Genomic DNA, 14310 nt, shown 5'->3' with positions numbered 1-14310 from the left:
ACATTGCCTGAAACTATTCCTAATAGTCTAGGTGTAGAGAATGAATACGATTGGCAGCTAAAATGTAAATAGATACTTTATAGAGAATTAGGTTTTTCGAATTAGGCAATTATTCTCTAAGCTTGGGAGCTAAAAATACCTTTTCTTATGTATTATACTTAGTCTTAGAAAATACAAGCTATAAAATTCCAATAATGGGTAAATGGCAATATTTATATCTAAACTTTTCTAGCTTGCTACAAAATTTTAATTCGTAATATTATATGAGGAATGCGCAATCATAGTTACAAAGTACCTGCATTTAAAGACGAGACAATAAAAAGTAAAACATCAAAAATTGTTCTACTACTAAATAAATATAAGTTTGTTCTGCAGTATAATAACAATGAAACAGTCTAGTAATCTTATTGACAACAAGGGACTTCTCTCGTAACCGCTTTTAGCAGTCCATAGGCCCGTCGCTCGCCGCGGCTGTTTTTTCATAATAAAATCAACGGTTGGCTATATGAATGATAATGGAATAACTTCGTTGCGAACTGATGACATAGAGACGCTGTGTTTAATAATTTATTGATTCGGAGATGCCTGTGTGGCAACGCTTGTCGGTACATTGAAGTGTCCTATGTATTTTTAGCTATAAGTAAGGCATGCAATTTTTTTTACTTACAGAATGTAAGATTTTTAATTAAATCAAGGTGTATTTCTGGTATAATTTCATTAGAACTTTAATTATAAACCGTTACGTATAAATTGCACAGTAATATGTTTTTGTTAAATGTTTAATCTAGTTTGGTAACATTGCTTGGATAAATCTAGAGTGCTGTGTGGTTAAGAATGTGTGCCTAATGTAAAATAAAACGTTGAAGTATGAATATAGTTAATATACATTACGTGTGTGTTTATTGAGTACTTGGAAATTACAATAGCTTTCAATGAATTTAGATTGATAAGCTTTGGGCTAAATACTCCTTTCAAGTTCAATAAACATACCAGAGTAGTTCATTAATTTCATAAGCGAAATTCAGTATGAAGGATTCTCTTTATTTTTCCAGCTTTTGCTGTATTTTTAACTAATAAAAATAAAAGAATTAAATTATTTAATTACTTAATTTTTAGTTACATTGTAGAGACATTAGGTTAATTGGAAGCAGGTGTGATGAAAAAGGAGCAACGCCTTCGCCGGGAATCGAACCGCGGACCTCTGGAATACGCGCCCAGCATGCAGACCACCCCACCACGAAGGCATGCCAAGAAGGCGGTAGAAATACCTTATATACTCCCCCTTTTAAAGAGCGACTGAGGTTTTTAGGGAACCCAGTCGCCAACTCCTGGGTGTGGAGATTCATCATCCAGCGCACTTTTAGTTCGGGCGCCATTGTAGAGTCATTAAAAATGTTTTTGAAGCCAGAGAGATGAACAATGGAGCAACGTCCTCGCCGGAAATCGAACCACGGACCTCTGGAATACGCGCCCTTTGTACAGACCACCACACCACGAAGGCTTGCTAAGAAGGCGGGAGAAATACCTTACAAGATATTTTTATAAAAAAAATTGATACTAAATATGCAACCAAGAATTCTTTTTTAAAAAATGTAATTACTACCCTCAGAAAATTTTTTTGTGGTATGTGGTTTTCTTTTTTACAGATAAAATTCCGAGGAGCGCTTTTTGTACATTCGAAGATGGCTTTTGCGGATGGAATGCCAGCGAGACAGGGGACAGCAAATGGATTCTTAACAAGGGAGAGTCGCCTAATTTACGAACGGGTCCATCGTATGATCACACCTACCAAAACGCAACAGGTAAGATCAATGTATCAAATACCTCCTTCATATTTACAAAATGCTATTTAAGTTCTGAAATTTTCTCATTAACAATAACTCTGACGTGCAATGTGTAAATATCTTTAAAATTCTCTTCAGGATATGCAGAGATTATCTGAATTTTATTTCAGAAACTCACTTATGTTGCATATGTTGAGAAGACATATGTACACTGCGAAAAAAAAAAGACAATTCTATATCTCCCGTTCTAGTGGGTGGATTGACGAAATTCAACTTGCGTTTTTCATGTCTCGAAAGCGCCACTTAGGATATGTATTAGATGTATATATAGCACTGTTCTAATATAGGTTTTTTTGACACAAAATCGGACTTTTTCTGAAATAACACCAATTGTTTTTCCATATTTCGATTCTACGGCTCCAATTACACCAAACTACCAAGTTTTGTAAAAATAGCACGAGTAGTTTTTAAAAAATTTGCTCTCAAAATTTTAGCTCCTCAATGTCAATTGAGTTTGGTATATATTTATTAATCTTTTTTTATTAAACTTATTTGATTCTCCCTTTCATATTTCGAAATTCAGGTTCATTCCAAATAAAATTCGCCCATTTTTTATGAATTATTTTTAAAATTTGTATTTTTATGTAATTTTTATAAATTTTTCAAAAACAATTTTGAATTATAATCTGTAAACTTTTTACCATCATCTCAAAGTAGACGTATTTCTAAGCATACCTGGAAAAAATAACAGTTTTTTATTCAAAATTTCCGAAGATATTCGTGAGTTTATATATTGGTTCGTTATAAAATTTGACATATTTGTTGAAAGCGATAAAAAATCAAATGTAGTTTAGACACTTTGATAAAATTATTTGATAGTAAGAGCGATGTCACTTTTTTCCTCTCTTGCGCAATGTAAAAAGGTAGAAACAAAGTGCTTTTTCTCCACTCCGGCATAATGGATGGGAAAGGAAAATTGGTTGTCATATATTAAGAAGTGTGCTAAGTGCTATTCTTGGCGCAATGTGAAAAAATTTCGCCAAGATAAATTTTTGAATTTTTCCGTAAATTTTGCACCAAATTTTACAAAATTTAATATCTAGACTCGAAATATGGAAAAAATGTTATGTTATTTCAGAAAAGTCCGATTTTGTGTGAAAATTCCTGTGTTAGAACAATACTATATATAAATCTAATATATGTTCTAAGTCGCGCTTTCGAGACACGAAAAACGCAATTTGAATTTTGTCAGTCGGCTTAGTAGAACGGGAGATATAGAACTGTACAATTTTTTTTTCGCAGTGTACCTGGTTTGAGCAATATATTAGGTGTTCAGTAATAGTGTGTCATTTCCGTACGTATTGAGTCTGAGCATAAGCATCTTGCTATGAAGTTTCTTAGAACAAGGTAGAATTTAGGGAAACTGTCTTCTTCTCAATAATGTGGATAAAAAGTTTCTGGAAATGGAACAAGAAACATGTGTCGAGGCCATACCCTTCAGTGTGGGTACGTAGTCATCAAGGTACCCAAGAGCCGACTATTTAGATAAAGAGGCTACAAGTCAACCCTTCCATTGACTCAGAGATCTCACTCTCCATAGTCACTGCCAAACACAAGATCTTCTGCGCCTTTCATGTCTATCTAGCAAGCTTGCTGGGAAGACTCAGAAAACACCGGTCGACACACCTACTCCATCGTTCCCGTGGTCTCCACCAAGAGGCTCAAAACAGTCTATTTTCACAAATCACGGAAGATTTCCCGCATACCTCAGCAGGTTCTGCCATCAAATGCGCTTGCGATGCCTCAGCTTCTTCACCAGACGTCTTCCATTACATCCACGACTGTTCACTCACTTTTTCCATCAGAACCTCCCTTCCTCAGCTCCATGGATCACATAGCCTCAAAGTCCTTCTTCAGGATTACTACCCCCCCGGGGGTCGACGTAGAGAATTCTGCGAAGCTACTGGCTAGGATCTGTACCTAGGCAGTCTCGGCCACGGGGGTATAAAATTTATGAACTTGGTGGTTCTGAAAACTCTGGAAAAGGTCACTTATTGGCCGGCCTCGGAGTCTGGCACGTCCTAGCGCGGCGTGGTACTAGTAACCCGGGGGTATACCCCGGAGTCGCTGGGTAATGTCCCGCTGCGACGGGCTCGCCCAAGCGACTGGTAGGAGCATTAGACGACCGGTGCTGCCTGGGGTACTTCCCCAGGTGGTGCGCTGCTCTCCTGGAGGGTAATAGTGGAGGTTGAACCACCACGATGTGCCCAAAGGGGGAGTGGACCCGGAATGAGATTGAGTTCTCGATACGGGGAATGCCCAAATCTTCTTCTTCTTCTTCTTCAGGATTACTATGGACAGCGCAGCATCAGAACCATAATAGATTATATATATTCTAAGAGAAACATAATCATATCAGATAACCGGTCTAAGCACCTGACGAAATGTAATTTATGTATGTAAATATCTGTAAACTAATTAACTGTTTTTGCTAATTTTATACTAACATACCTAAAGCATTGTAAGTTGAAATACCCAACAAAAGTAATGCACTAATGTTAAATCTGTTTATTAATACTAAGGTTGAAAAGATAAACATCCAAAAAATGTTTGCTGGTGTAACGATCAAGATAACATGACTGACCTGTAGTGCCCATTGAGAGGTGAAGCTGGCGGAATAATAATAAGCAAATAAATACCCTTCACTCATATCCATACTAAACCTCCCGATCTATCACCAATGTATTTTTGCGCATTTGGGGACTCTTAAAAAGCGGGTTGTGGAAACGTCGACCTACAACCTCACACTCTGGTAAGCTGTTCAAGAGCAATGGGATAAAATACATCTTCCGATACTACAAAAGTCTTTGTTTTCTTGGAAATTACTGTGTATAAAAATAGTGCAGAATAAGGGTTTCTATAATTGCAATGAAAAGGGTCTAAAAATGTGCGCACAGTCTCTGTAAAAGCGCATGTGCATTCGAGCTTAATTTTGATCAGCATTATTTATGATTTCATGTCTTCCTATGTCCTAATTTTTCTATACTTTTTTTTTACCACTGTTTAATTAATATCGCGCTGAAAATAAAGAGTCCAGCTAGTAATGGAAGTCGCAAATATATCTTCCTAAAATGCATAAAATTTTATTAAAAATTATAATTTTACTTACACTAAAGCTATATCTTTGTTCATTACGCATTTTGTTTGGCGAAAAATTCCTATTATTCGTATATGAAATCAACTACAAAACACACGTTTAAATTTAAGTTTTACTGCTTTTAAATTTCATTTCTAATTAAGGTTTAATGAAATGGATGGTTTATTCCTTGGGTAATTAATTATAGTAAAGTATTCCAAGAATATGAGAACGTGACGTTAAAATGCGTTTTCTTATGAATTCCCTTCGGAAAGTAATTTTTTTATAAACAAGGAATGCAGAGCTACGAGAAGCAGTCACGCTACTCATTATCTGGGTATCTCTAGATGCAATAAATGTAGTTCATTCCTCTCAAAGCACCGCATCTGGTTTAGTTATTAGTATAATGAAACAATTTTTCGTTTAAGAAGATCTCCATGTTAATGAATTCCATTGAAACTGTAAAAGCATTTGTGGAATTATGAGTGAAGCATTTTTTCATGTGTTTACGCATTTTAATTAGCGCTTTGTTTATGCTGATTTACAAGAGATGTGAATAGCTGGATTTTAAGGGAAGCAAGAATTTTAATTAAATATCTACTTTATCTATCAACAATTTTAATTAAATGCATTTGAAAATTAATTTTAAAATAAAAGTTAGTTTTGCCACACTCTGACAAAATCTTTATTGTGCAAAGTTATCTATAATTCTAATTAACGTGTTATTCTCTGATCTAAAAAAATATGAAAGAAAACTTTAGATGCGCAGTACTAGTTTCTAAGATTTTCAAGAACACTGTGTGCACAACTGATCAATTTTTTATTTGACAGACACCTTTAAAGAATCTATCTACTATTATCTAGTAAAGGTACACCCAAATTTTACATTTTATTATTGGGAACAGTAGGAAACGTTGAAATGTAGAGTTTCCTTTAGTTAACTAACATTTTATCCAAATTTTTGTTATCTTTCCTGAACTCCCTAACTTCCCTTCGCATTTCCTCGCCAGGATGTAAATTTAAAGTTAAGTGAAGTGAGTATTTAAATGGGTGAATCTCTGAGTTTATTCAGAGCGTGTTTTCGCTAACCAGCGCACGTTTCGTTGCTCATTTCGCTGTTACGGTATTACGCCTTTTGGCCATTTCGGATAATTGTCACGCCTGTTAGGTTTCGTCGAGTCAACCTATGTTAGCCGCAACTTAACGCGTTAATCCGGCACTATTCTAATTAGATTTGAATTGATTTACGCTATAACGTTTAAGTTCCACCGCAAGTGGTCGGTATTACTGTAAAGCACGAAGAATGTGCCTTTTTGCCAAGTTCATTTTTAGGATCTAGTTTCTTTATGTGGTCTAAAAACGCTAGATCTTACAGAAGCACCTTGACTTATTTAAAACTAGCAATGCTAATCTATTTTATTTTCATAATATCGTTTATTGCAATCTTTCTTTCTTACAACTAAACGTTTTTTATTATCTTCTTTCAATAAATCTTTTTAAAAATGTTTCTGCTTGTTTCTCACTCTGTATTCTTACAGCATCTTTATTTTTCGACATTTTATATTTATTTTTGCGCAAAGAAAATCAGTACGTTGTTCTCACAGCCTCTTCCAGTCGACTGCAACATATTTCGGTATAACCTAAATTTTGCGCGCGCACGAGTGGCGTCATCAAAATAGTATTTTTGTCTAAGTAAACGAAAAGTATAGCTTTTGGACTTATTGAGATAAAAGCGTTCTACTAAGACATGTTTCGCGTCTTAAAATGATTTTATCCCTGAGACCGTCATTGAAGAACAAGTTAAATAACTATTAAATATGATTATACAAAAGCCGATTTCAATTATTTAATTATTATTAAATTAATTAAAATAAAATAACGATATGGATGAAGCGTCAATTTAAATAAAAATAAAAATTAATTACTTGACTAGAGATGGAAAAGAAGATTTTAAAAGATTTTGCAGAGCCGAAACGATACTGTTAGTTTTTTTTTTATTATTTTCGGAAGATATTATCCAAATAAATTTTAATATAAAAACATGAATACATTTACAGGCAAATTCTGGAACATTTACTAAAAAACAGTTTCTAGCATGAAAAGCAGTTTTTGTTTGCACTTCTTTCGTTGCATTTAAACCTAAAAGTTCTGGTGCTAATAAAATATCTACTATTTTACACTGATATGTATAATACCCTGTTTTAATCTGAAATATAATGGATGCAAAATTTTATATTTAGGACACCAGTTTTGATATATATCAGTTCATATATACTTCAACCATATGATGCCATTAAATATTTTATGTTCCTCTTTGACAGGCACATACGTCGTGGCGAAATTTCCTTCGGGCAGAGCATTTGGTCGACAAACTGTCCTCACCAGTCCATGGTTTGAACCTCCACCTTACTATCACAGGAACCCGTACTCACAGTATTACAACAGCTGCGAGGTACGTTTTTGATCTCTTCACGAATTATGCCTGTTCTATAAGCCTACTGTAACTCAACTGTGCATTAAGGGAACTCATACACCTTAAAACCATAAGATCTTCGAATATGTGACTGTTGCAAGAATTGGGGTAACTTATTTATTTTAAAAGCAGTTACTTCTAACGTTTTACAGCTGACTACATAATATAGCTGCTTTTTGAAATAGTAATCAGAAAGTTTGTGTTGCCACAAATATTTTTATAATTTAATCCGCTTTGTGACAAAATGTTTCGTCATGTTTCCATCTTGCGCGCACAGTTTAAAACATTCTGTTGCATAATTTAATTCCATGTTTAATATATAGCTTTTATAACATTTGGAAACTACTGTGAACCAAAAATTCTAAGAATTTCATGTTAATTTTTATTTTATTTAGAGTTGAGTTTATAAAAATGTATTTTATTAAAAAATCTGTAATGTTTTCGTGTATGAAAGTTTTTAATATAAAAATATTCCATCAGATTTTTGGTTCAGTTAGAAAATAGTGCCCATATAAAGAATTCTATCAAGCTTCAAGTATGTACCATTAGCCATTTTTAAAATATCGTGAGCGCAAGGTAGAAACATAACGAAAAATTTTGTCACAAAGCGTATAAAATTACAAAAATATTTGTGGCAACACAAAATTTCTGGTTACTAGTTCCCAAAGCAGCTTTATTATGTAGTAAACTGTAAAAAGTTGGACGTAATTGCTTTTAAAATAAATAAAATATCTCAACTCTTGCAACAGTCACATATTCGAAGATCATAAGGAGTTTAACGTGTATGAGCCCTCTTAATGCAGAGTGCTTCTCGATAACGGTTTCTCGGCACCACGATTGTTCACTACTAATGTTTTGTTTGTAACGGATACCACTGAAGACACTTACAACAAGTTAAAAACTTTTGTGTTTCATTTTGTAAAATGAGCTTAAACGTTTACTAAATATACGAGGGCTATCTACAAAGTAACTTACGTTCCGCTGCTGCCCGGCGAAAGATAGTGCTAGTATCCTTATCTTGGTGTTTTTGTAGTGTATACTGAATTCTTACGCATCCGGCTGTAATTGTTGACGGCACGTATTGCTTGTGCCTTTCAAATGTAAGTAATAAAAACAATTTACTTTTATTTTTCATTTATTTTTTTTAAATTCTAAAACGTAAGTTACTTTCTGTGTAGTCGACGTAATTATATGGACGGGGAGACTGGAAAAAAAGTTAAATTCCTTTATTTTTTAAAAAATGTCTTCTTAAATTTAAAAATACCCAAACATGATTATTTGCCTTGTAAAAAACATTTTTGTAATAACGCCTTTGCAATAGTCTAACAGTTGCAAAAATAGATGATGCTTAAGGATTTTGTCTGCAAACCATTTACGAGTTTATGAAATGTTTCTTCTAGAAATAACAGTTCAAAAGAGATAAAATAATTGCTGATAACATGCTGTTTTAATTTCAGTTTCGGCGATTTAATTTTTATTAAACAGTTTAAATAATATTGTAATCTTTGTTTGTAGGTATTAGTAAATCTTTAATTTTATTTAATATTTGTGGATGCTATTTTTAACAAGTGTTCTGAATAAATGTTAATTTTGTATACGAAAACTTGTATGTAAAAATTTTTTCAATAACAAATTAAAGGTATTTAAAAGAAAATAAAAGTGGAATTTCTTTAAATAAAACAACAAAATATGTGTAATATTAATTATAATGAAAAATCTCTGGAGAAGTATTAATTTGTTGAGCAAATTACTACTTCTCTAGTAATCGTGATATTTAGTTACTGTGGATCGAAAAGTCTTATGTCTGACAATAGTCGTCAAGCAAAGTGTTGGTGGGAAATCAAATCAAACCTTTCTCGAGATATTGTTTAAGTTTTAAAAGCCTGTTATTTCCTTATCGAAATTACTTTGAATATCAAAAATGAAAATTGAGCGTGAAAGCAGTATAACAGTTAAATTTATTCGAAGTTACAATTACTCGTATATGACTCATAAGCGTAATTGATGCGAATTCTCGTCATACTCGTATATGACTCATAAGCGTAATTAATGCGAATTCTCGTCATACTCGTATATGACTCATAAGCGTAATTAAAGCGTAATTCATACGAATTTTTGATGAACTGAGAGTTTTTCACTGTAGTCGACTGATATGAAAGAAATTACCAGTTGTGCTGCTTGCAGATTTTAACCTTAGGATCTTATTCACACCTTAGAACCTAAAACGAAAAAGCGGAAAGAGCAATGATTAGACTACACTCCAATAACTACTCTCGAGCAACATCAACCATTTCCATAATTCTTCAAAACACCAAACTTTCAGAGCTGAGCCAATGAACATTATTTATGAACTTTGGACATTTGACTGAAAGATCTGAGCTCACTACAGTCTTACCCGTAACAAATACGAGCCAGTTTCCCTTAGAAGGTCCTCCACGAAGGCATCCCTCCCCTTAGGCAGATAGCCCTAGTGTGCTTTGCCATAATTAAATACACCTACACTTACACCGTAACAAATATTCTCAGGTAACAAAAACCAGACATTCCAAAGTATAAGCAAAATCAAACCCCATATGTTTATCTGCTTACATAAAAATGTAAATATTCCAGTGCCGCGATCTCCAAAGTATTAATTATACTGTATTGACATAATCCAATATTGTAATGCATATACTCAAGAGTTTGTGTAATGTAATTTTGCGGAATTTTATGTTACTAGCCTATTATGTTTAAATGTAACAACTCCAATGAATAACTTCAGTGTTCCTTAAGACAAAAATCTGATGTGTACACCACATGACTTCCTTGTACGGAATATTAAATTATACGCATTTTTTCTTGCATTTCGTTTAAACTTATTGGATTTAGTTAAATCTACTTCGCCGAAAGCGCATAAACCACAATAGAATAAATGCATTCTTTAAAATTCACTCTATTTGTTTACCATAGCGACACTCTGGCGCTAGATTCACTTAACAGTATTATATTTCGTTCATATTATAACTCAGAATGCACAAAATTTATATCATTTAAAGAATTATCTAATCGTTGCCACATGTTCTATTCAAATACTATAACAAAGCTAGAACGATGTATAAAAGAAATTAAGCAAACAAAACAAAAAAGAACCAGTTCTTCACAGACGATTGAGTATTTCTAATTCAATTAATTGCGTTCTCACTTCGCGACAAGACAAAAATACATAAAAATTCAAAATGACTAATTATTAAAATTAAATTACTAATTATTAAAAATTAAATCATTAAAAATTAAGTACACTTATTTCCTCGCAAAAATTCCAGAAAGGATTAAGCATGATTTAATTCGCAATAATAAATGAAGGCGTTATCTTTGTTGTTGCGAAGCTACGTTTCTCTAGATTGGCAACAAATCCTGTCTCTGCTGTTTCAAATGTAAACAAGCAATGGCCGCCATCAAAAATATTATTAGGCTTAGCGGCATTTAAACAACTTTAAAATTGTTGATAATTCTAAACATATTGCATACAGATTTACTAAAGGCATAAAAACCTTAACCAGAAGATAAGAGCAACATAATTCAATAATTTTTAAAGGGAAAAATGTACAATTTACAAACATATAAGAGTCAAGAAACTCAGATCACTGAGTCGGGTAACAGAGTGGATATACATATAAATATATTTATATACGTTTGGCGCGACCGATTGCAACCAAAATACGAGGTGCACATCTACCTGTTACACTAGTCCTATATACAAAATTTCAACGATCTGAGGCTACTGGTTTTTGAGTTATGCGAGATACTTACGTACGTACGTTCATACAGCTGCCACGAAAAATTCTCTTCAGAATTCATTTTAAAGCAGTTTTATAATTTTTTGGAGGGAAAGAGTCATTTATTCTGTCGTTGCGTACAGATATTACGCAAAAACATCGTTAAACTGCATTCGAAAGCGGTCAAAATGGATATTTTCGTTGAAATATGCTGCCTGAAAATTTTCGAGATTACAATACTTCCTTTTAACTTCGTACAAGAAAGTAAAAAGCGTACAGTTACTTCCAGGTTTTCGAAATCTAGCTGTTTAGAGTATTGGGGTAATACTAGTTTGACTATGCAGTGAAGTCTCAGGTGCTTCATGCACCTTATAAGGTACCTGCATGCACCTTTCTTCCTCCTTCCAATATGCCTTCGTGATGTAACGGTTAGCACACTCGGCGCGTATTCAAGAGGTCCAGGTTCGAGTCCCGGCGAGGGTATTGCTCATTTTTCAGGTACACTGCTTCAAAATAACCTCATGATTCTACAGCTTTTTCCAGTTCTTGTCTTTCCTTTGCATTTTTCCAATTTCTTACGATCATTTTAGGACAGAAGCTTTAGTTGCATTAAAAATGTTTAAAATTTTACTAACTGATGAAATATTGTTAATTAAAACTGATGTTTACTCAAAAATGTTCTTCGTTGATGTAAGATCCATTGACATTCCATTTAGAAACTTATTCTGCTTTTAATTGACGAATGAGGTGCCTGCTTTGGTTAAAATGAAAGCATCAGTTTTAATATGATTATTATTCAGTGTATAAGGTATTTCTCCCGCCTTCTTAGCATGCCTTCGCAGTGTAATGGTCAGCACGCTTGGTGCGTATTCGAGAGGTCGGTGGAACGAGTCCCAGCGAGAGCATTGCTCATGTTTCATATCTCCTGCTTCGAAATAACCTAATGTCTCTACAGTTGTGAAAGCCAAGTTCTAGTTTTAGATCTTTTATCGATAAAAAATCGTAAATATAGTGCAAGACTATGTTAGTGTGTTAATTTGAACCGATATATAATAAAAATATATTTTATCAGTTATATATTTATCTCTAACAATTTCAATTTAATAAATAGAAAGTTAGTGTTAAAATAGCCTCAGATAAGGCTGTTTCATTTAGTATGGTCCTGAACGTGAACCACGATATTTGTGCATTTGGTTTTTACTGTGTATCAGAGTACTGTATCTAGTGCAAAAACATGCAAATATCTCTTAATTAATTATTTGTCTTATTTTTAAAAATAGCTGGTTACCTAAGTTAAGGTATTAATTTAAGCTTTTAGGGAGTGGACATAGAATTTTGGTATCTTCAACTTCTCTCCCTCTCTGCGATCTTTAAAGATGAACTATTAGAAATCAACTGCGGTTTAAAGAAACGTTTATAAAATGTGCTTTCAGGTTTTTGATTAGCAGACATATATGATGCATTGTTCATTATGAAGATTTTTAACTTTCACAACGGTACAGTTTGTATTTATTTGGAGTCGTAATAACTTTTTTCTTTTTTTTTTCAGAGAATAGAAATTTAATATTGATTTATGGGTTAAATTACTCTGAAAAAGTTAACTTCGGTCCTTTTGTTCTTAGTTTTATTGTTTATAAACTCTGTTTGCAATATTCTAGTTTTTTTTTTTTTTTTTTTTTTTTTTTTTTTTTTTTTTTTTTTGCCTAGCCATTGAAAATAAATAAATAATAAAAACTTTGAAAAAGTATTCTATAACAGTTTGTAGAGTCATTAGGTTAATTGGAAGCAGAAAAGATGAAAAATATGCAACCCGCCTTCGCCAGGAATCGAACCATGGGCCTCTGGAATACTGGACCAGTGTGCTACCGTTATACCTCAAAGGCACGCTAGAGAAGTGGGAGAAATACCTTATACACCCCCCTTTTTAAAGCGCGACTAGGGTTTTAGGGGACCTAGTCGCCAAATTCTGGGTGCGGAGAATCATCATCCACAACCCTTTTCGTTCGGGCGCCACTTGTAGACTCATTAGGTTAATTGGAAGCAGAAAAGATGAAAAATACGCAACCCGCCTTCGCCGGGAATCGAACCACGGACCTCTGGAATACCGGCCCAGTGTGCTACCGTTACACCACGAAGGCACGCTAGAGAAGTGGGAGAAATACCTTATAAGTTTAAGAGACATTTTTTCAGTAATCAGGAGCCTTTTTTACAGTCGTATTGATTAGGCTTCAAATTCTTCATTTGTTCAAAATAAAATAAACAATTACTTAAAGGTTATTTTAAATGATTATATGACGTTACAAACATGTCTTATAACCTGCTAGCTTATTCATATAACTGAGAGGTACAATTAACATATTACACAATTTTATTACAGGCTCTGTACTAAGAGTCTTCTTAAATTCAGTACTATGATAAGTAATGTGACTATCAATGAAGTATTACGTGCTTATTGTGTAACGTGGTAGCAAAAAATTTCTTGTGACAGCTACTGAAAATTCGAAAAAGAGAAAATCTAATTTGCAGAAATAGGATCTTTAAATACACATTATCATTTTTATTTCTTTCTCTTTTCACCCCCCCCCTTTTTAGTATTATTTTTAAATTATTTGTTTCCGATCTGAAACTGTTCTTCCTTTGATAAAGGAACAGAACGGTTCAAAAAGTGTTATGTGGCTGAATACCTCTTAAAAATTGATCTTAGATGACTGGCTCCTCTTGATAAATTTTTAAACTAGCTTCGTAGCATGCTACATTTACTCGCTCATTCACCCCTTATTAATTTTATCGTACGAAAATCGAGAGGAGAAAATTATGCGAATAATTTAATTTCCGAAGGACACATTTACAAATGAAAATTATTCATGGATAAATTTCCGGTAGCTATCATAATATTATTTGCTTAAAAGAAATTTACATTTCAATAAGAATACTTAGTAATATTAATATCATACTATCTTTTAAGATATCTTCATTTCTACTTTCCTCTTCTTGAATCTCGCCAGCCGTTTTTACTGTCCACCGCTAATCTGTAAGCTTCAAATCATTTAATGCTGCTGGAAGTGCCGCTGTCTGTGTTGTTTACGCAGCTTTCAAGTCGTTGCCATCGTGACCCGTTGCCATCGTCTTCATTACCGTTCAGTGTGTCTTTCCGGGTGCAGT

At 33.6% G+C, this 14310-nt stretch overlaps 1 protein-coding gene across 4 annotated transcripts in view; it reads left to right on the top strand.

Annotated features, from left to right (window-relative positions):
* The window catches only part of LOC118188535 (leukocyte tyrosine kinase receptor-like), a 374636-nt gene that overhangs the window by 130764 nt on the left and 229562 nt on the right, over positions 1 to 14310 (top strand). For all 4 annotated transcript variants that reach the window (XR_015040889.1, XR_015040890.1, XR_015040888.1 and 1 more), the window contains exons 5-6: positions 1647 to 1802; positions 7242 to 7372. Coding sequence is in view for 1 of the 4 variants with exons in the window: in XM_035358990.2 (XP_035214881.1) it covers positions 1647 to 1802; positions 7242 to 7372 (287 nt within the window). In the remaining 3 variants the exon portion in view is untranslated. The remainder of the gene's footprint in view (positions 1 to 1646; positions 1803 to 7241; positions 7373 to 14310) is intronic.

Source organism: Stegodyphus dumicola, chromosome 4, assembly GCF_044657685.1.
Source record: "Stegodyphus dumicola isolate Sdum_Otavi_A_Nest chromosome 4, ASM4465768v1".
Lineage (NCBI taxonomy): Eukaryota > Metazoa > Arthropoda > Arachnida > Araneae > Eresidae > Stegodyphus > Stegodyphus dumicola.
This window is presented reverse-complemented; position numbering and strand designations above follow the sequence as displayed.